General features: G+C 49.2%; 1 protein-coding gene across 3 annotated transcripts in view; it reads right to left on the bottom strand.

Annotated features, from left to right (window-relative positions):
- The window catches only part of Afap1 (actin filament associated protein 1), a 114,537-nt gene that overhangs the window by 41,651 nt on the left and 51,115 nt on the right, over window positions 1-21,771 (bottom strand). For all 3 annotated transcript variants that reach the window (XM_050141108.1, XM_050141110.1, XM_050141109.1), the window contains exons 4-8: window positions 21,030-21,138; window positions 16,514-16,725; window positions 13,880-14,059; window positions 2,403-2,504; window positions 1,779-1,860 (exon numbers count right to left, since the gene is read on the bottom strand). In XM_050141108.1, coding sequence (XP_049997065.1) covers window positions 1,779-1,860; window positions 2,403-2,504; window positions 13,880-14,059; window positions 16,514-16,725; window positions 21,030-21,138 — 685 coding nt within the window. The remainder of the gene's footprint in view (window positions 1-1,778; window positions 1,861-2,402; window positions 2,505-13,879; window positions 14,060-16,513; window positions 16,726-21,029; window positions 21,139-21,771) is intronic.

The following is a 21,771-nucleotide window of genomic DNA, read 5'->3' on the forward strand; positions in this document are numbered from 1 at the left end:
CAGAGAGATGCACGAGAACATTAGGCTGCTCACCGCTGGAGAGGCCACAGCTGCACACCACCATCTGCCCTACCAGAGAAAGGCTGCAGGCAATCTCAGGAGGGACAGCGATCCTAGGAGAATGGGGAGCCTTGCAGCCCCACTTCTGGACAGGTTCTTGGGAGACATGGATTTACATGTCCACACAAAGTCCTACCTGGGAGTCAGAATGTACTCACTGTCCCCACATGCCATGCCCGTGTGGAGCCAGAATACCCCCACAGTTCCCATAAGTCCTGCCCGGGAGTCAGAATGTCCTCACAGTCCCACCGTCCCCATATGTTCTACCTGAAAGTCAGAACATTTTCACTGTGCTCATATTTTGTTCGTGCTTTAACAGATAAAGCTTGCCTGAAGATCAGAGTGTGGAGCTAGCCACACACCTTTAATCCCAGCACTGTGGAGGCAGAAGCAGACAGATCTCTGTGAGTTCAAGACCACCCTGGGCTTCATGAGATTGAATCAGTCTAAAAGGGAAACAGAGCTCATGTGTTTGATTCCAGCACTAGGGAGGCAGAGACAGGAGCCATACGGCTGAGCGGAAAGAGGACGATAAGGTGGGAGGACACAGGAGCTCAGAGCATTCAGTCGGATAACTTATAGAGACAGGATTCCCTGTTTGGTCTGAGGATTCCATAGAGGTAAGAACTAGTGGCTGGCTGCTCTGCTCTGCTCTTTCAGCTTTTACCCCCAATATCTGACTCCAGATTTTTATTTTTAAGACCAATTAGAATTTGCACTCCACCATACAGTCCTGTATGTTCCACCTGGGAGTCAGTATATCCCGCAAGTCACTGTATGTTCTTAGCAGCGTTCACCTCCACAGGGAACACTGTGCAGCAGCTCTCACGCTGAGACATGGGAAAGAGACCCCAAAGATACACCCTGACCCCAAGTGAAAGCAGGAAACGGGGTGGGAGGGGGCAGAGGTGACAGAGAGAGTGCAAAGGAACACCGGGGTGACAGAAATGCTCTCTTGACTGTGTTACTTGCTGTAGCAATCCCAAGAATGGTTAAGTCAAAGCTGGTGTGCTTTACTGAAAGTCATCTGTATTGCTAAAAAGTCCATTAAAAACAAGAGACTTTACCCCCTGCACATCCATGTTCACAGCAGTTCTGTTCTCAGTAGCTGAGGGTCAGAAGCAACACAAGTACCACCGGTGGACAGCAAGTGCAGTCCACATAATGGAATATGATTCAGCCTTGAAAAGGGAGGAAAGGCTCTCACTACAATACAATACGGACAAACCTTGAAGACATCATCTGGGTGAAATAAGGCAGTTGTAAAAGGGTAGGTACCACAGGATTCCACTCGCATGAGATCCCCAGTGTGTGGAATCCACAGAGATGGAAAGTTGAATGGTGATTGCTGGGACTGGGGAAGAGGTGAGGGACTTGGGTTTAATGCAAACAAGGTTTTTATTTGTGAAGACAGAAAGTTCCAGAGATGGACACAGGTGATGGCTACACAGCACTCTGTGTGTGTTTAATGACCACAGGAAATTTTAAAATGTTGGAAAATTATGAATTCTGTGGTATATGTATTTCCCATGGCTTGACAATAATTTGGATGCAGGTAGGACGAGAGAGAAAGGCTCTGGACTGTTGCAAATCAAAAGTCCTCCCTTGTGTTCTTGGGAACAGAGGGTGTGATGTCTGCATGGCTGAAGCACAAAGGCCTCCCACACAGTCACACTTTTGGAGCTCAGATATTCTTGGCACACGTGTTAGAATCTCACCTTGCTCTTTTCCATTGCATGTGGTGACTCCATTTTCCACGATACCTTCTCCGTCGGAGCTGGGCCTCTCTGAAGACAATTTCTATAAGGACACAAGGATCACATTATTCCCACCATGGTCATGCAGACCTGGTGAGGTATGGTGGAAAGTGAACATTATCTCAAATGTTAAAGGACACATGGACCAAATTTTCAACACTCTGTAGACCGCACACCAGCACAGACCTACTGAGTGCTGCAATTGGGCACACTGCATCTGGACCTCATTTAAGAGCAATGGATGAACCAGGACATTCACTCCTTTAAGTCCACATCTTCATCCTTCGTTGGTAATACAACAAGCCACAGAGTCTGTGAGGTGATTCCTGCTCAGTCCAGAGCAGAATTACAGACATGCCCACTGAAGTGCCACACTTCTCGTAGAATGCTATTAAAACTAGCAATTCTGAATGAAAGGATTGCGGTCTGAGGGGGCAGACACAAGGGATATCCTGGCTAACCAATACACTGCACATATGTATTGAGATGTCTCATCAATTCCTCATAAATACATATAATTCACATACACAGAAAGTAAAAACCACTAACAAAACCAAAAGCTTCCTGAAAGCTGACATCTCTCACCTTCTCCAGTTCAGCCTTGTTCACGGGGGCACTGGCACTGGGTGGTGGAGAACACTCTGGATCCACAGGGCCACTGCAGCCACTGTAGGCTTCTTTGATCACCTGTGGGAGTGAGACACAGTATGAGCCTGCCCAGAGGCAAGGGGACCCAAGTGATGGACTGAGTCCTGTGTGGGCAGGCAGAGGCCTACAGTGTGGCAGGGGAACGCGAGGGTTCAACAGTACCTGGTGTTTGGACTCTGGAATTTGTCCATTGATTCATGCATTTGCTCCCCAAATCACCCGTCCAGTTCTGGCACAACACTAACTGGGAAATGGAAGGAAAATATACTCCAGGTTCTCTCTGGAAGGCCCCTCCCACAGCACTGAGATGTCGTCATAAGCAATGAGGGTCAAAAGTGAGGGGCTGGAAAGGTCCTCAGCATTTAAGAATATGTACTTCTCCTGAAGAGGAGCTGGGTTTGGGTCGTTGCACCTGCCAGGCAATCCACAACTACTTGTAATTCCAGCTGCAGGGGATTTGACACCTTCTGACCTTCTCCAGCACCTACACTCACATACACATAATTAAAAATAAAAACTTTTTTTTTAAAAAAAGAAGAGTATATACAACAAACTAAAGAACTACAAGAACAAAGCATGATCCTTTCACGAGAAGGTGTTGGCTACCTTAGAGCAAGAGGATTTGGGGACCATCCCAGGATGACACACAAGCTGTAATGATGTAGGAGTGTCTTCTGTCTATGTGTTGCTTTCATTGGTTAAATAAAGAAGCCGCCTTGGCATTTTAATAGGCCAGCCCTTAGGTGGGTGGAGTAGACAGAACAGAATTCTGGGAGGAAGAAGGCAGTGAGGCAGACACCATGGCTCTCTTCTCTGAGAGGGATGCCAGTTAGACTCATCCCGGTAAGCCACAGTCAAGTGGCAATACAGATTATTAGAAATGGGTTGAATCAATATGTAAGAGCTAGCCAATAAGAGGTTAGAACTAATGGGCCAGGCAGTGTTTAAAGGAATACAGTTTCTGTGTTATTATTTCGGGTAAAGCTAGCCAGGTGGTGGGAAGCAGCCTGCCGCTCCTCGTTACTACACTGTAAGCTGAGTATCACAAGGCTTAGGCCATGTGAGCTGACAGGAAAGCTCCTGGGCAGAGGGAACAGAGGTGCAGAGGCCCTGCAGGAGGGGACAGGTGTTTAAGGAGCCCCCTTCAGCCTGGGGAGGAAAAGACAGTGGTAAAGAATGGGTGGTGGATGCAGGGGTCCAGGGCATGCCCCCTTCGGGCCTGTGGGGAGGCTGAACTTGATCAGTGGGAGGAGAGATGGAAGGACCGCCATGCGAGGACAAAGGGCGCCTGGGTGAACGACTCTGCCGCCTGGCACAGTAGTAAACTGTTCTGAGCCTGAACAGCCTCCTCTAAGGAGTGTTAATGTTATAGATGCTTCCATTCTTCCAAATTCATGTTGAAGATTAAACCCCACAGCAGCAGCCTGGAATGGGGGAGGTTTTAGAAGGTAGCAGGGTCAGGACTGCGGAGCCTCTGTGAAGGCCTTAGGCCTCAGAGAAGAGCGACCAAGCCTTCGCAATAGGACACAGCAACTAAGAACCATATATGAAGCAGAGTACACACCCTCTCTGGTCCCCCAGTTTCCCAGGACCTGGATCATGGACTTCCCAGCACCTGGATCATGGACTTCCTACCCCTGCAACTATGACAGATAAATTCCTGTTTATGAATTGCAAGTATCTCGTTATGGACTAAATCCCTGAGATGCTACTTTAAACTGTCAGTTTGACACAAAGTAGAGTTGCTGGAGATGGAATCGTATGGAGGGATTGTCTAGATCAGGGGGGGCCTGTCTAGGCAGATTGTTCCCATTCCATTCACTGAAGTGGGGTGGTCCACCCATTGTGGGTGGCACTATTCCTTAAATTTGGGTCCTGAACTTTGTAAGTATAGAAAGGGGCCTGAGCACAGTGAGCAGCGGCCATTTCTTTACACTGCTGTGGGGTGATGTGAGCATCTACTTCAGGTTGCCACGACTTCCTGCAATGATGAACCTGGAAGCTAAAATAAGTCCTTCCTGCCCTGAGTGGTTTTTATCAGAAATAAAGACATTACAGACCAAGTCCCACAGACAATGCCCAAAACACAGTGTGTGTGAGTTCTTGTGGGAAGGAAGGAACATTACACAGGAGAAAAAGAAAAACCGGTACAGGGAACATGGGCGAGCACCATGAAGGAACTGAGATGAGGGGATGTCACCTGACAGTGAGGCTGGGGGTGACAGCGAGGCTGGGGATGACAGCAAGGCTGTGGAGGTGACAGTGAGGCTGGGGGTGACAGCGAGGCTGGGGGTGACAGCAAGGCTTGGGGTGACAGCGAGGCTGGGGGTGACAGTGAGGCTGCAGGCTGACAGTAAGGCTGCGGAGGTGACAGTGAGGCTGTGGAGGTGACAGTGAGGCTGTGGAGGTGACAGTGAGGCTGTGGAGGTGACAGCGAGGCTGCAGGCTGACAGTAAGGCTGCGGAGGTGACAGTGAGGCTGTGGAGGTGACAGTGAGGCTGTGGAGGTGACAGTGAGGCTGCAGTGACAGTGAGGCTGTGGAGGTGACAGCGAGGCTGTGGAGGTGACAGCGAGGCTGCGGGTGACAGTGAGGCTGGGGGTGACAGTGAGGCTGCAGGGTGACAGTGAGGCTGTGGAGGTGACAGGCTGTGGAGGTGACAGTGAGGCTGCGGAGGTGACAGTGAGGCTGTGGAGGAAGCAGTGACTCCAGTAACCCCAGCTTGTAATTGTAGCTTTAACTAAGGAAATTGGCTGCAATTATACAAACAACCCTGAAATTGATGAGTTCTTCATTCTCACCAAAGCCTGCACCCCAGAGGCTGCAAAGGCATGGTCTGGCAAAGCCCTATTGTCTTCTTTTCTCTTTGTTTTTCTCTGCCCACAGGAGAAGCATGTGGTAGCATGTTTCACCTATTCTTACCAGTCCTAGTGGAGGATAGTGCTGTGTTTGCACATGCATCTGCCTATCTGTGTGCACATGTGTGTCTGTCTGGATGTCTTTCCGTGTGTGTGTGTGTGTGTGTGTGTGTGTATCTGCCTGTCTGTGCACACATGTGTGTCTGTCTGGATGCCTCTCCATGTGTGTGTGTGTGTGTGTCTGCCTGTCTGTTTGTGCAGGTGTGCCAATCTGACTCTGTGTTTGCCTGTCTATGTTCTATGTGACTGTCTGTGGAACTCTTTATGTGCCTGCGGGCCCATGTGACTCCGTGTGTGCTGTCCCCTGGAGGAGATGTGCATTCTCTTGACTCCGTACAGCTCATCCCCCAGAAGGCAGCCTCCTCTCTCGTCTAAGCATCCTGCTGCAGCCCCCTGCTATAGGTTGTCTTAAATGTCTCCAGAGGCCATATGTGATGGAGACCTTGCACTCCTTCAAAGTGTTTCACTCAGACATTTTGTCACAGTAGCAGAAAATAGACTGAAACACTCCCCTGTAACTCTAGCTGTCCTGAAGCTCACTATGCAGGCCAGGCTGGCCTTGAACTCAAAGAGATCTGCCTGCCTCTACCTCCTAAATTGGGTATGTGCCACCATACCTAACAGCAAAAACTTTGAAGGCCTTATTAAAAGGGAAAATATGCAATAAGGAAAATCTAGGCTTGAGAATTTTCTATATTTTTTAACTGAACCAAGGAAAACCATGGACAGAATAGAGACTGTCACTAAGATGAAAGCTGTGTGGTAAAGTCCACTAGTCCTTTGCCCCAGTGTCAAAATACAAAAGCATAGGGAAAAAAACCAGCTGGCATATGCACACTTCAAACTCTTTCTTCCAGACAGGCTGAGCCCTGCTAAGGAAGACGATGACACCTGGCTATCATCGCTGGTTCATGACAATGTCTTCCCAAGCTCCCAGGAGTCCACCTCACACACTCGAAACACTCGGAGTGCCAGTGACTCCCTTCTCTCCCACCTAGAACTCAGGTCCCCTGTGGAGCAGAGCCATGTGACGCACAGTGCTGGGATGGGCACATGACATCCACCTGGGGCAGGCCAAGAGCACAGAAGGCGCCTTGGCACTGTGAGACTCTGTCTTCCCCTAGCTCCAGATCAACCTGTCCAGACCACAGAGAAAGCACCTGAGAGAAGGTGAGCACGGTGGCTCTTGTTCCCACAGGGTCCCCACCAGTGAGAGAAGTCCAGCTGCTTCATTCACTGTCCTCAGCATCTTCAAAAGGCACCAGTGGGGTCCCCTCCAAAATGACAAATGAGGCTCTGCCACTCAGGGTACTTAGAGACTTCTTAGCATGTGTCTATACTACCACTCAGGGTACTTAAGAGACTTCTTAGCGTGTGTCTTTGCAAAAGGCAGTATGAGAAGTTCACCGTGTACTTAAGAGAACGGGATACGAATTGGAAAATCACAGCTCCTCCACACAACAAAATACTCTGTGGTGATTTTGTTTGCTTTTAACTCAAGCCCTCCACCCCAGAAGCACAACCTCTGCACATTTTTATGGAAACCTGATCATGCTGCTTCTGGGAATGCTGGCTCTTGTCTTGTGTTTGACCTCTGCACAGAGGCTCCTGTCTGCACTTCTCTACACGCATGTACATTTATGTATCGGATAGGCACACACACACACACATACTCAGGCTTCTGGCAAGCACTGTGGATGATGGATGTAACAGGCAGATAGGACACATGGCTCTGGTGATGCTTTCGGCAGAAGAGTGAGCAATATCCTGTGCTGGTCAAATGCTGCCTTGTGTTTATCAGACTTTGTAAAAGCAAGGACTTTCCAACTGTTATATTAAACCTATTTCTAAATGTCTCAGAACAAGCTTTGATAACAGTAGTTTTGGGTGATGAGATACTTGTCTTTGGTTATAAAACAATTCCTAATAGAGAGTGGAAAACTGTTCCCATAGGGACTCACAGTGACAGAGGGGTCACTCAGTGGGAGAATGTCCTTAGAACATGTGAGGCATGGACTCAACGCCCAGGTAGGAGCCTGGGACCCTAAGTTGTGTTCTTGGGGCCTTTGCAATGTCTTGGGTCAGTGAAGGTAATACTGGGCCAGTCAGGGTTACTTGCCAAGACATAGTCTTAAAAAACAAAAGAATTTAAAAATAAAATAATAAGCAAATAAAGTTGAAAATAAGTCTTATTGTAGAAAAATGAGCTGATTGAAAAGTTTATTACATAACTGAAAGAACTGAGACAATGAAGAAGGCACAAGGTATTTCAACTTTACCACACAGAACAGCACATAAAACCACCACACTCACCCTGACAACACAGAACAAACTAAAGAAACCAAAAAATTCAAAACCAAAAACACAGTCATAGCACTTTTCAAAGCCATCTGAGCATAGGGCTACCAAGAAGGCACAGTGAAGGAAACCCTAAAGATGAAGGGGTCTTGGAGAAAAGAGGCTCCCCGCAGCTGCCCTCCTGGCTGGCAGTAGATAGGGGAAGGGGACAGCAGGGTAACCCAACCAAACTCAACTGCCCAGGGCCTGCAGGAGCCAGTTCTCACCCTTCCCATCTTCCCTGAGAGGGTGAGGAGGGTCCAAAAGGCGGGCAGGGAGGAGGCACATGCTAACAAAGCAGCTTCATTCAGTGCAAGGTGCCTGCTTTGCCAAGGAACTCCAGATGCACAGCGCGTGTTCACCAGGACGGTTCCAGCTTCCAAAGTCACAAGCTGAGGCTGAGCTTGAAGCAGACAGGCTTTAGGTCTGGCAGGCTAGACCTAAAGAGATCCACAGGCTGCTCCAGAAAGCTGGCCACTTGTCCACAGCACACGAGAGACCTCAGTCCCCTTGCCAGTTCTCTAGTCCCCAGCCATGCCCCTGTGAACACCCAGCACTCATTCTGAAGGCAAGAGCGGCACGAAGCAAAGCAACATGGCCCCAACTCTACTGTGCCCAAGAGACTCACAGGACTCCATGCAACTCTGGGGAAATGGCAGAGGGCAGTTTCTGCGGTCTCCTTCCACTCACTGCAAAGCCTATACAGACTCCTCTTCAGAAGCAATCCCAGAGATGGCCCCAGTGCTGGAATGAGCAGACACTAAAATAGCTATGACATAAATGCTGAAGCAGCCCATGAAGTGGAGGGTGGCACACAGACAGATGGGACTTCAGACAGACGTGATATATATATAGAGAGAGAAAGATGGGAATGTGCTGGAATGGAAGCTAGCATCCATGTTGACGCGTGCATGAGGACACAGTGGGCCAGAAGCTTCCAAAACAGTATGGACAGACCATGAGGAGCACACAGCTGGAGGGCCACGGGGGTGAGGAGCTGCGGCAGCACAGGGAACCCCAAGTCTGTGGGAGTACCCAATGAGAGAATACATACAATGGAGCTGCCAAAGGAGGGGAGACAGGGCAGACATCTGTGGATAGGACAATGACCCAGCTGCTTCAAAGCTAATGAAAGACAGCAACCTTTGGACAAATGACAAAGACCAGGAAGGCTGACCCTCTGCACAATACTGCAGGGAGGGTCACCTGCTGGAAGTCCAAGAACAAAGCAACTTTAGAGACCCAAGAGGCAGTGACATCAAACATGGGAACAATGGCTGTGGACAGGGTTGGTTTCTCAGGAAGAAGAACAAGACAGTGGCTTTCACACTACCTGGAAATCCATTTTCAGAAGGCCTGCACTGTAGGAAATGAGCTTTCAAACATTTTTGATTTAATTAAAAAAATTCCTTTGTGTGCGCCTATGTGTGTTTATATGCACATGAGTGCAGATGGCCATGGAGGCCAGATGTGTCATATCCCCCTGGAGCTGGAGTTACAGGCAGCTGTGAGTCACCTGGTATAGGTGTTTCAAACTGAACTTGGGTCTTCTGCAAGAGCAGAATGTGTTTTAACCACTGAGTTATCCTTCCAGCCCTTCCCACATTAAAACAAAACACCAAGTTCTTTGGCGCAAAGGGAAATGACACAAGATAGAAACTCATATCTAAGAATGAATGGAGAGGTCAGGCGTATACGTCACTGTTTCCCTTTGTCCCCTTCTCAGGTGGGAGAACCAGGAGATCATGGTTCTAGGCACAAAACAGAAGTTCCCAGAGAAGAGAGAGTTAAGCAGGGGAGGGATGTCTCAATCCTATCCACACAGGGCAGCATTTGAGGCCTTTGAAAGATACAAAAAAAAAGAAGAAGAAGAAGGAGAAGGAGAAGGAGAAGGAGAAGGAGAAGGAGAAGGAGAAGGAGAAGGAGAAGGAGAAGGAGAAGGAGAAGGAGAAGGAGAAGGAGAAGGAGAAGGAGAAGGAGAAGGAGAAGGAGAAGGAGAAGGAGAAGGAGAAGGAGAAGGAGAAGGAGAAGGAGAAGAAGAAGAAGAAGAAGAAGAAGAAGAAGAAGAAGAAGAAGAAGAAGAAGGGAAGGAAGGAAGGAAGGAAGGAAGGAAGGAAGGAAGGAAGGAAGGAAGGAAGGAAGGAAGGTAGAAAATGTCTTTAGGCTCCCAAGATTATTCAGAATCTTGTTTTTAAAACCTCTATCACCTGTGGCTCAGCCTAGGGTACAAACCTGACAGCCAGATTCAATCCCAGGATCCCACAGTAGACGAGAAGTTACTGTAGTCCTCTGACCTTCAGCATGCACACCACAGCACATGCGCGCGCACGCGCACGCGCACACACACACACACACACACACACACAAATAATAATAACAATAATAATAATGGTTCTGATAAGGAGCTGATCTAATGTTGGATCTGGAAGAAACTAGACTATCTTAGGATCTGCTAGGCTGGACAATTAAAATCCTATGACGGAAACCCCTTTGTTGCTTGACTTTCATTGTTTTATTGGCATATATTACTATTTATATGTAATAGATTTTTACCATAGTCACCTGTTGCCCTCTCTTCCCCTATCCGACGTTCCTTCTCTTCCTAACTAGCCCCTCTCCTTCCATACCTTTTTTTTCTTGTGTCCTAATGACCATAATCAGGGTTAGCCACAGAAAGATGCACAGTAACTTACACAGGTACTGTCATGGTATCTGTGGTATCAGCGGTATCAGTGGTACCGCTGGAGAAGGCATCCCTTCTGCCCCAGGTAGCCATCAACTGCTTAGAGAGCCTTAGAAAACCAGCATGGCATCACACCCTCCCCACTGGCAGACCTCACCTAGAAATCCTCACGGAGAAGCAGGGCCTTGTGAGCCCCTCCAACCCCCTCTAGATCTTCCACTTCCCACCCCCTCTCTTCCACAATGTTCCCCAAATTTGAGGGGGTGATCCAGACACCCCATTGGAGCTGAGTGCTCCACAGTCATTTTGACTTCCATTTTGAGGACTTCTTAGGCTCTGGTACTGCAGAAATAATAGCACAAATGTTAAGTAGAGTAATCAATTCAAACTTTTCCGAAAATGATTATCTGCCTTGTATTATTTACTTTGCATGTAAGAAATGTACTAAAATTAAAATTCCTGCAATTAGCTTCCATTCATGAGTGGAGCTGTCACGCTATAATTAGTTAAGCGCCTCGGCTTGGGAGCTCACGCGCAGGGAAGGAGAAGTCAAGGTTATCTCGCTCCATCAGCATCTTGGAAGCACGCCTGTTCACTTTTGTTTGTCAGCTCCTCGAGGACTCAGAGTGACTTCGTGTGCAGCACTCAGAAAGGAGCTCAGCAGGCTGAGTGTCTAAGGCTGCAGGGTCGAGGGTGAGTAAGGACCGTCCCCAGTTCAGGATGGTCCTACCAAGCTTTCCATAGGGAACAGTGAGCACCAGCCATGACTGCCAGGAAAGGAACTCAGAGAAAGAAACAGTCACCAGAAGCTTCTCACTCCACAACTGCCCTTGCTCCTTCAGTGAACAGACAGGCTAAGACCACGGGAAAAGGAAAAAAAGACAAGGGGAGATGTCGGTCACTCGGTCAAACCAGAAAACCCAACGTCGGGCACCTGGATGGATCCCTGCAGAACAGGACAGCATGTGGCCTGAGACCCAACTTCTCCATTGTCAAATCAAACCACCAATAGTGGCAGGAGATTCGGAGATCATGAGTGTCTGGGACAGTAAGTCTGAGGACCCAGATAAAGAAGCTGGGTGCAGCCTTGTGTGCTTGTCACGGCAGCGCTGTGGGGACAGTGAGATGGTTCCCTGAGGCTCGCTGATCAGCCAGTCTAACCTTCTCTGTGAGTTCTAGGCCACGCAAGTGGGAGGTCCTGTCTCAGAAAACCAAGATGGATGGTACCTGAGGAATGTCATCTGAGCTTGTCCTCTGGCTTTCAAATGCACATGTCGCATACATCGCTCACACTACACACACACACACACAAACACACACACACATGCCCTCACACATGCACACAGAGGCAGCATGAGTCAATGAGATGGAGAACCCTCTGTAAACCCGGAAGGCTCCGAAGCTTCAGCAGCATGGTAAAGCTCTCAGTCTGGAGGCTACACAAACCCCCAGGAGAGATTCCTGAGCCTGAGGCTTGCAGGAGAGGAACATAGAAAAAAAAACTCTTCCCCAACCGCCTGGGTGTCACAAATTTCAGGAAAGCCACAGCCACTGCTGACAGAGTGAAACAGGCCACCTCTGTGTGATTCTCTGGGCAGCCAACCAAACATCTTCATGGGTCTGGAATCTGTGTGCTCCTAGGAACCATGGGGAATCGAGGTTCGTGGTTCCCCAGATATGGTGTGTGTTCATCTTCATTGTCAATTGCCAGGTTTTAGAGTCACCTGAGACACAACTGTGGGCATGTGTTTGGAGATGTTTCCAGACGGATTAATGAAGAGAGAAGACTCACTCTAAATATGGGCGGTACCATCCCATGGGCTGGAGGCCTCTGGCCAAATAAAAAGGGAAAAGTGAACTGAGCACCAGCAGCCATCTCTGCTACACCACCAAGATGGACAACAATGTCAGCTGTGAGCCGAAGCAAGCCCTTCCTTCCTTAAGTCGCATTTGTCAGGGTTTGTCACAGCAGTGAGGGAAAAGGGGTCTTTAAATTGCATGTCAGAGGAACCATGGTCATAGATGTCCAAGCACATGTTACCTCCTTCCAACCCTGTCCTCACCACATGCCATGATGAACTAAAACCTTGGGAAGACAGACATGCCCAGCTTCTTCCTAATGGCACGAGGAGCAGCTGCCGTTACAGAATCACTGCCCAGGGCCATGGAGCGTGGAAACTCAAAGGGATCACGGAATTGTATTTGCTTTAAAGGGGTAGTTTATGGTTATATGAGAAGTTCCCAATATTGCTGCTGTAAGTATTATTTCAAGATATTCTCTTCGCAAATACCATGACCAGTATGGGCATAGAACTGATACAATAGACAAGAGAACGAGTTCCAAGTTCATGCAAGGCCAGGGTACGTGCCACCATGTCCATCTCCTTCAGAAGTAAAAACCAGACCAGCGTTTTAAGAGAAATTTAAAACTATAAAAGAGACTTTCCAAATTGAAAAAGAAACAGGTAGAAATCCCAGAGCTTAAAACTATGGACAATGCCCTAAGCTCCATCACAGCCATGGTAGGAGGCACAGCATTTAAACTGCCATGAAGCTCTGGGGCAGAGCCCTCATGGGCTGGGTTAGTGCCATCAGTACAGCCCAAAAGAGGCTGCAGGTGGCCTCTCTCTTGAGAACAGAAAGAAGGTCTCATCAGAGGCCAAAGCCACAGCCATCCTGACTTACACTTTCGAGCCTCCAAAGCCCAGGAATAAACTGCTGCTGTTTCAGGCCGCCCTACCTGGGGCATTTCAGCAGGGCAGCCTGAGCAGAATAAGACAGGTTCTGAGACCAAAATTATAACACAGCAGCAGAGGGACCAGACAGATCAGGAACAAGGAAAGTAAACTGAAGCCAGACCAAAGGAGAATGAGGGACAGAAAGAAGCCAGAGAGTACAAAGTAAGAAGGTCCCTCATTTAAATGTCATTTCTGGGAATGGCAGATGAATCAAAGCAATACTAAAAACAACAGCAGCAGGACAGATGGACAGCCTCCTAGGATGGACAGCCTCCTGCAGCTAGGAGTCAGGAGAGTGAGATTCTACCAATGAGTTCACTATCAAAAAACAAAACAAAGAATAGCTCTGTTGTTAAAGGCTGAGACTCACTACCAAAACTTCAAACACAAAGATGGCTTATTGGATAAAGACATTTACTACGAAGCCTGACAACTTAGGTTCAATCCCGGAGACCCACATGGGCAGAACAAAAAACCAGCTTTCACAAGTTGTCCTCTGCTCTCCGTATGCACGCCATGCCATGTGTGTATGCATGTGTGTGTATGTGTGCACACCCACCCCTGTGTGTGTTCGTGTGTGTGTACAAAATTAAAATGTAATTTAATTTTTTTTTTTAAAAAAAAAGCAAAACTCCCAGGTGAATCTATCTGAGTTTTTGACTAATTATCTATCAAATGAACAAGATCCCAGGAAGAGGTCTGGAAGTAAAGGGGGCTCGGTGTCGTGGCAGCTGGCCTACCTTCAGCCACTGCTCAGCCTGCTCCTTGCTCTGGACGGCGAGAACCAGTGGGTCAGTGCCTTGCTGGGTGATTTTCAGCTCATGCTTCTTCTTCTTGCTGTCTCTCGGGATGTAGGTGATGCTGCAGCCTTGAAGCGGCAGCTCCATCTGGGGCTGCTGGTCCTTGGAACTTTTATAGCACTGCGGGGAACACAACAGACCAATTAATGCCATGAGGACACGCTACCAGAAACAATGATGAAAGCCAGCACAACCAAACCTGCCGTGCTGGCCAGGGTTCAGGAAGCAATGGGACAGAAGGATGACACAGCAGCCAGCTGATAGGTGTGACATGGACAATCAGCTGCCTATCCACTCCTCCTGCATCTGGCACACAAAGGTGTGTGTTCATTCAGCTGAGGTCTATGAAGCATCTAGGCCATTACTGAGAAGACATTGATCTGGCCTGTGTTCTATATATTGAAGCATCTTCATAAAACCACACTTATTTTTATGTGAATATGAGGTATATAAAAGGACTATTAGATCTGTTGCGACTGCAGAGGCCTACTGTGGGCAGCTAGTGCAATGATGAAGATGCTTAGAGCTGGAGCCATGGCTCAGCCCTGAAGAACTCACACTGCCCTTGTTGAGAACCTAAGCTTGGTTCCCAACATCAGTTGGCTCACAGACACCTGTTACTCCAGAACTGTCTAAAGATCCTGGAAGAGGCAAGCCCAGGCTGCCTCCAAACAGGACTCTTCCAGGGCTGCCACTAAGAGCCTGAGGAAGGGTGAACAGGCAAGACTCGGTTCAAGTGAATTGCATGGGGAGCCCAGAGGCCCTGGACCTGGAAGGCCATACTGGGTGTGCCCTGAGAAGCTGACCTTGACTCTCTCAGCACTAGATACTGGCAGGCCCTGGAGAAGAAGGGTGACTTGGTCTCAGAGTCCCCTCAATGGAGGCAGCTCTCCCAGGGCTATCCATCAGCTATGGAATGGGTGCTTCAGTCTTGGGCAACTGCCTGGGTGGGTGCAAATTTGTCTGGGCATGGAAATAAAGGCCTAGAGATGGAGTCGATAAGGTTGGTAGCAGAGGTTCTTGGGACAGGTTGGCCACAGGAGGCCAGGCAGGATACTCAAGGAAAAAAAGCGAGCTTTCTCTCACCTGAATAGTAAAGTCATGGTTTATTTCTGAAGGAAAGTAACACACACACACACACACACACCACCACCACCAACAACAACAACAACTTTAAGTCAAGTGTGGGAGTGCTTGCCTATAATCTATCTCATCGTTCAGGAGATGGAGGAGGGAGGACTGAGAGCTCAAGGCTAGCCCGGGCTACATAATGAGTTTGAGGTTGACCTGAACTACATAGCAAGACTCTGTCAAAACAAAGCCAAAATCAAATAAAAAGCCAAGTTTCATCTTGCATTTTATCTCGCATGGTGTCCTCATTTTCTATTTATTTCCTCGACAATTAAGCTGTAAAAGTTATTACCATCATGGGGCAGAGAGAGGATCTCAGAGGAGGTCAAATTGCAGAAAAAAAAGCAGGGGAGGAGGAAGACAGCAAATGGGTGTGGGACAGGGACCAGGAACCTGGGCCCCAAAACGCTGACCCTGCATCAGCCCTGAGGCCGCCTACATGGGGAATGCAACTTCTCTTTCACATGAGAGCTGAATTCATTTGAAAATGTTTTATATAGCATGTCACCATCTTGCAGCTATTGCATCAGATTATAAATAAGGGCTGTGTTAATATTTTCATGCTTTAAAATCCCCGATGGCATCATTTTTGGCATATCCTATGTTTGGAAGAAATTCAGGCCACACATGTGGAAAAAATATGCACGTTGTTTTAAAAAGCTGAGCAAAAACATGAAGCACATACCCTGCCCTCAGAGCCTACGCAAGTAAGACACCCATAATTCACCATGGTCTCTGTTCCAGTGTTATCTGCTCCACTAAATGTGCGGAAACAGAAACTCAGATTTTCTGCTTTAATGACTCACTTTTGAGCAATTGCTTCCTGAGATTAATTTGAAGACAAAAGGCAAAAGCCGTGCAGTAAAGCCCCTGACCTAGTGACCAGTCATGGTTTCTAAAGGAAAGGGGGGGGGGGGCTGCAGGAACGCAGTCTCCAAGGCTGCTCTTTCTTGGAGATCCCTAGGGGACAGCACGTGTGGCCAGAGTTCTGTGCCTTCCCCACCCTGCTTCTGGACTTACTCCACCTTCCTGTTTGCCTCAAAAGCAAAACAAAAGAAAAAAACTTCTTTTGGAAAGAAGCAGGCTTTCCAAAAGAATGTCCTTTCCCTCTGCCTTCCCCTCGGCGCCTCCACAGGCTCCAGGCCTCTGCTGTGACCTGGCTGGGAGGAATTTACTGACTCACTACAAATGAGAAAGTCTATCTTGCAGCTTCTGGCAAGTCTCAACACTGCTCATTTCCACTGACACAAGCCACAGGCCCAGCGGGATGGGAAGGACTTGGGTGTGGGGCAACCATGAGCCCTCCTTGCAGAGGTGCCAGCCTGGCGGGGCTGGGCCCTGCCCCTGGTGCTTGCCTCCCCTGTGGTAGCATCTGCATGCACCAGCTGCCATCCTGTACTTCAGGAAGTACTGTCAACGGCACAGCCCCGCTGGGCTCCTCACCAGCAGCTTGGTGTCCTTGATGACGCAGAGCAGCTTGGTCCACTGGCCAAAGCGTTTCTTGCGCAGCAGGAAGGCGCAGATCTTGGCGTCTTTGACCAGGTCCATAGAGGCCTCCTCCGAAGGCCACTGGTGCCTGGTTTTCTTCCCTTTTCCGTCTTCCTCCTCTTCATCATACGACTCATAGGAACTGCTCATGGCGTCAGAGTCATAATCTGTAGGAGAAAAGGGCAGAGGTGAGGGGCAGACCTCACAACTCACCTCACGTGGACACATTTCCAATGCCTGTGAACTCCAGTGAGACGAATTTTCACCCTGAGAATGAAAACTCCAAGACTCGGACAGTGGAAATTCAAGAAAATGCTTCAAATGCAATCACTAAACATGGAGATTTATTTTTAAAATCTCTAGACTTTCACATAGACAGGATGATGTCACTCTGATGGCAGCATTCGCTACACTCTGCCTCGGGTGGCCACTCAGGAACCTTGTCCATATAGGGTCTCTACTCTTTATCTGGCCTGTATTAAATATGCCCCAAGTCTGCCTGCTGGCATTTCTGCCCACAGACCCAGAACACTCAGGATCCACCAGAGGGTCACCTTGAAGCTGGGGTGGGATTTGTCCCATCTTTCTGACAGCATGCCCTTCACACAAGGACACATCAGCTCAGGTTATAGTTTCTCCACACACCTCCTGCTCTCTCTTCCCTTGGACTCTCTGCATAGACCACAAGCTGCCCCCATCTCCTCCCTTTCTGTTGACATAACGTGTGCTCATGTACAAGTATTGAGCTCAAAGCTTCTCCCGGAGAACACTCCTTGATATCAAAGGCCACGTCATGGGCTCAAGGGCGATTCTCTGGTACTCGTGTGCTGAGGTCTGCAGGCTAACATGACTGCATACGGAGATGGGGCTTTGGGGTTATACTTAAGATGAAATCTATTACCACTGTGGCTACGACCATACATGTGGAGTCCTAATCCCATGGGAGTGGTAAGAGAGGAGGGCAAGGGAAAGAGGGAAGGGAGAAGAGAGAAAGACAGAAAGAGAGACACTATCAAGACAGGACTGAGGGCACAGCCAGACGGCAACACCTCTGATATAGGTCACCTGTACAATAAACTAAGAATTTCAGCATCCCACCCTCCAGGGACTGAGGGTGATCTGTGGCAGCAGCCTGAACAGGCCAACGTCACACCCGACATAAGACCAACATAACCACATGAGGCCCCTGTGACACCGCACACAGTCAGCCATCCAGGTCAGGCTGTGAGCCTGGGGAAGTGAGACCATCTTGTCGCATGTGACAGATAGGTGCACAGTCAGAGGTTCAAGCGCACACGCAGACCCTTCAGAGGGACAGTGGCACACTCAGGCCTGAGGTAGGTCGGCGTAGAAGTGGCACACACACACATCACCTGGGCAGTGGTGGCAGGCCTGAGTGCAGGGATGGGACTATAAAGAGGAGGCGAGACCACATGGTCTGAGAAGTGCCGAGGATACAGAAGTGAGGGTTTCAGTTTGTACACACCAGGCACAGAGTGATAAAGAGGCCAGCTCCCCCTGCTACCCTCAGAGCAGCAGCCTTTCTCTCTCATCTCTCCCCTCCTACACACCAGCTCCCAATGTCTGCATCTGCCCAACACCCCCTCTTTACATGGTGGCCATGTAAAGGAACATATCAATCTTCATTTTTAATAAAATTAAGGTATTAAGCCTTGAACCCTCCCCCCCCCCATTTTTACATACAGTTCAATGGCCCAAAGCCTACGACTGTGTGGGCATTGTACGGCAGGGCAGAGACAGAACACGGAGGAGAGAATACCGTCTAGAGAGGCCCATGCTGTTAGATACAGGGAACTAAGAGTCAGATATACCAGACACTGGGAGAACAAGGTTGTCACCCAGCCCCTGGAGAAGCTCCTGGCAGTCGGCCAGAAGTCTGAGGAAAGTGCCAGAAGCAAATGCATCCTGGGAAACAGCACAGTTTCCAGAGCATGTGGCTACTTGGTGTTGGCAATGGTGTGGAAGCCCTTGAGCAGCTCGGGGCTGGTGGCGGTGGGCAGGACTGTTAGTCTGTGCTGCAACCCACCCTAGGAGCCTCACAAAGACAATTTGCTTTAGGGCGGAGTGTTGGGTGAACATGGACATTTAAAAAGTTTTAAGCAATTATTCTGCTTATTTATTGTGGAGACCCATATGCCATGGTCCACATGTGGAGGTCTGAATTGGGGAGCTCATTCTCTCTTTCCGCCATGTGGGTCCTGGGGATCAAACTCAGGTCATCAGATTGGAGGGCAAGTGCCCTCTGTTGACCTTTTTATACTCTTTTCAATAGTAAGTATATAACAATGAAGGGAGTTTTAGAGATGAGCGTAGGAACATAGGGTGTCACAGCTTGAAGCAGAGTCAAGAGGAGGTGGAGGCATAAGAGGTCACATAATCTTGCATGGGCCGATCAAGACCAGCAGTGGACACAGCCAGGCTTCTAGTCAAGAAGAATCATCCTCACATGTATTGGAGAGCATGGGGTTCACCTCAATTCCTAGAACACCAGAGCTCAGCAAACATGTGAAGAACAGACAGCAGGTACTAGGGGGTAGCTAAGTCAGCTCTGAGTGAAAACCCGCTGAGCTCACTCACTCAACCTGGGGCAGTACAGGAGGAGGTGAGCAGGGCTTCCTCTTCTTCCTGATGACCAGCCCACCAGACTGGCCCAGTAGACTTCCCCAGGACTGTTCCCCTGCTATGGCATGTATGGGGTCACTCCCTCAAGAACCTCTGTAAGGCCTTCATAACACTCTTTCTCTAATGGAATCACAGTGGACACAGGCTTAGCCACCTGCCTCCCAGTCCCTACTTTACAGGAAAATCGCAGCCTCTGTGCCTCTCTGCTGAGGCCACACCACAAGTCACTGGTAACACTGAGGTGAGACACTTGCTCAAAGGGACACAGGATGACTCTGGTCACTGCGGCTTCCCCGGGTTTGCGGGCTCGGCTGTTGCACTATCTTCTGGTACTGGCAGCACAAGTGTTTTGTCACAGCAACCTAGGAAGGGCTTCCCTGCAGCACAGGCTACATGCAGCTTCTCAGGGCAAAACTCCACAGGCCTCCAGGCAAAAGAACACTTTGTAGCATCCAAGGTGTGGAAGGCAGGGAGGTGGGGAAGGCTGGGAAAAGCCCTCACAGAAGAAAGAAGTCCAAGACAGGAAAAACTTCCCTTTCATGTTTGCCAATAAACCTAGTGTCATCATAGTGGATGCTCAGAATCACTTGAATACATTCTGTCAATTTTTTTATTTTCTATTTATTTATTGGTTAATTGATTGGTTGGTTGCTGTTGTTTTGTTTTTGAGAAAGGGTTTCTCTGTAATCTCCCTGGCTATCCTGGAACTCACTGTAGAACAGGCTGGCCTTGAACTCACAGAGATCCACCTGCCTCTGCCTCCCGCATGCCGGGATTAAAGGTGTGTAGGTCACCACACCCTGTACCAAGCACTTTTTTAAATAAAGGAGAAACTACAGCCTGTAAACTTCCAGGTGCCGGAGTCTAAAGTGACCACCCTGCAGATCAGAGCAATCCTCGGGTTTCCAGGAGCGCCCAGTGGTCATGGTGTACACAGTGCAGGGGCAGGGGTCTGGGCTGGATGGGAACCTGGAAAGGCACTTGTCCTCAGGTGGCACCCAGGTTGCTCTTGCGCTGGCTGCTTTCCCTTCCTGAGCCCCCAGCACCGTCACCTACAGATATCTCAGTACATGCTGCTTTACTGAAACTTGTCACCAAGGAAGAAAGGAAAAGTGCCAAGTTTCTATGCAGCAGAGGCTTCAGGTAAGGTCACATGATTTCACAGGAAGACAGAAGAGGGGAGAAAACATGGCACGGCCTATTAATGCTCTGGAGACCTCACGACCCCAATCAGCAACCACTCTCTTTCCAACATAATCCATCTGTTCCCTGAGCACACACTGCGATGCTCCACCCAGCATCCTGCTGAGAGGGCACTAGTACCTGACACTCAGAGGAGAGGACACCTGAATTCCAGGGGTGTTAGAGAAGGTGCCAGTGTGTGTCTGGGTTTAAAAGGAAGATTACTGAGGTCGGCATCAGGAGCCTGAGGACCATGACTTCAACAAAAAATGTCCAGTAAGACCTGCTCGACTCATCACAAAAGAAGAGCCCGCACCCAACAGGCAGCCTGGGAGAAACCTCAGCCTGCAGGGCTGTGCTTTGTGAGGACCAGAAGAGGCCAGGGTGGGGCACAAAGGAATGTGCCACAGAACCGCTTCTCTCCCAACCTCAGGGAACCTCGTCTGCCCACACCTGGCTCTGTGGCACAAGGCACCTCTGAGCCTGACTAACCACAAGCTATATTCATTGCCTTCCTTAGGTCCCAGATCTATCACGCCCACATTTCTGTGGTGATGTTTAACCCTGTCTCCTCCACACCCAGTGCCTTGGCTCACCACCACTCCTGTGAATGAAGGGACCACCCTGGCGGGTGGCTGCCACTCACTTGAGGTGATGTACTCTGGAGCTTTTCCAGGACTCAACGGCACGGCTTCCTCATAGTAACCCTCTGGCAGAGAGGACGTTGGTAATGGCGGAGGCCCGCTGTCAGGAGGCTGAGGGCGAAAGGAAAACCATGCTGGATTAGGATGGCTGCTGAAAGCGATCCAGTATCTCCTCTAGAGAGAAGTTCAAGGTCACCAGGACCTGCACCACTTTTCCTCCTCCTGTCCATCCCCCAGCCTCACCCTGGCTGGTCACAGATCACTCAGCTTCCACCAGCACCTGAAGGGAGTCCCACCTTCACGAGGGCACATTTCACCTGACTACTACTGGCACACAGTAAGCCATCAGAAGCCTGCCCCCAAATCCATCTTGGCTGACTGACACTTGCCCTTTCCAGCTGAGAGAGGGTCTATGTATTCCTCTTCACCCTCATAATGCCTGCCAGACACTCCATGACTGAGTGCCCCCACAGACAGCACCAAACACAGAGGAAGTGTGTGCCCATTCCCAGGGCTCCTCTCAGGTTGGGCAATGGGGCGAAAGCAATGCGGGTCCTGAACCACCCCCCACCTGCCACTCTCTGGAGGCAGCGTCTGTTCTTTACTTAAGCCATTCCATTAGAATTCCCTACGAGCTCTGGCTGTTCCACTATCCGCACCACAACTTTAGACCATCGAAGAGCTAGGAGTTCCTTAACCCAAACCAGATCCTACCAGCCTGCAAGATGCACCCCAGATCCTCTC

This window comes from Alexandromys fortis, unplaced genomic scaffold (genome assembly GCF_014885135.2).
Source record: "Alexandromys fortis isolate MF-2015 unplaced genomic scaffold, M_Fortis_MF-2015_v1.1 scaffold_7, whole genome shotgun sequence".
In the NCBI taxonomy this organism is placed as follows: domain Eukaryota; kingdom Metazoa; phylum Chordata; class Mammalia; order Rodentia; family Cricetidae; genus Alexandromys; species Alexandromys fortis.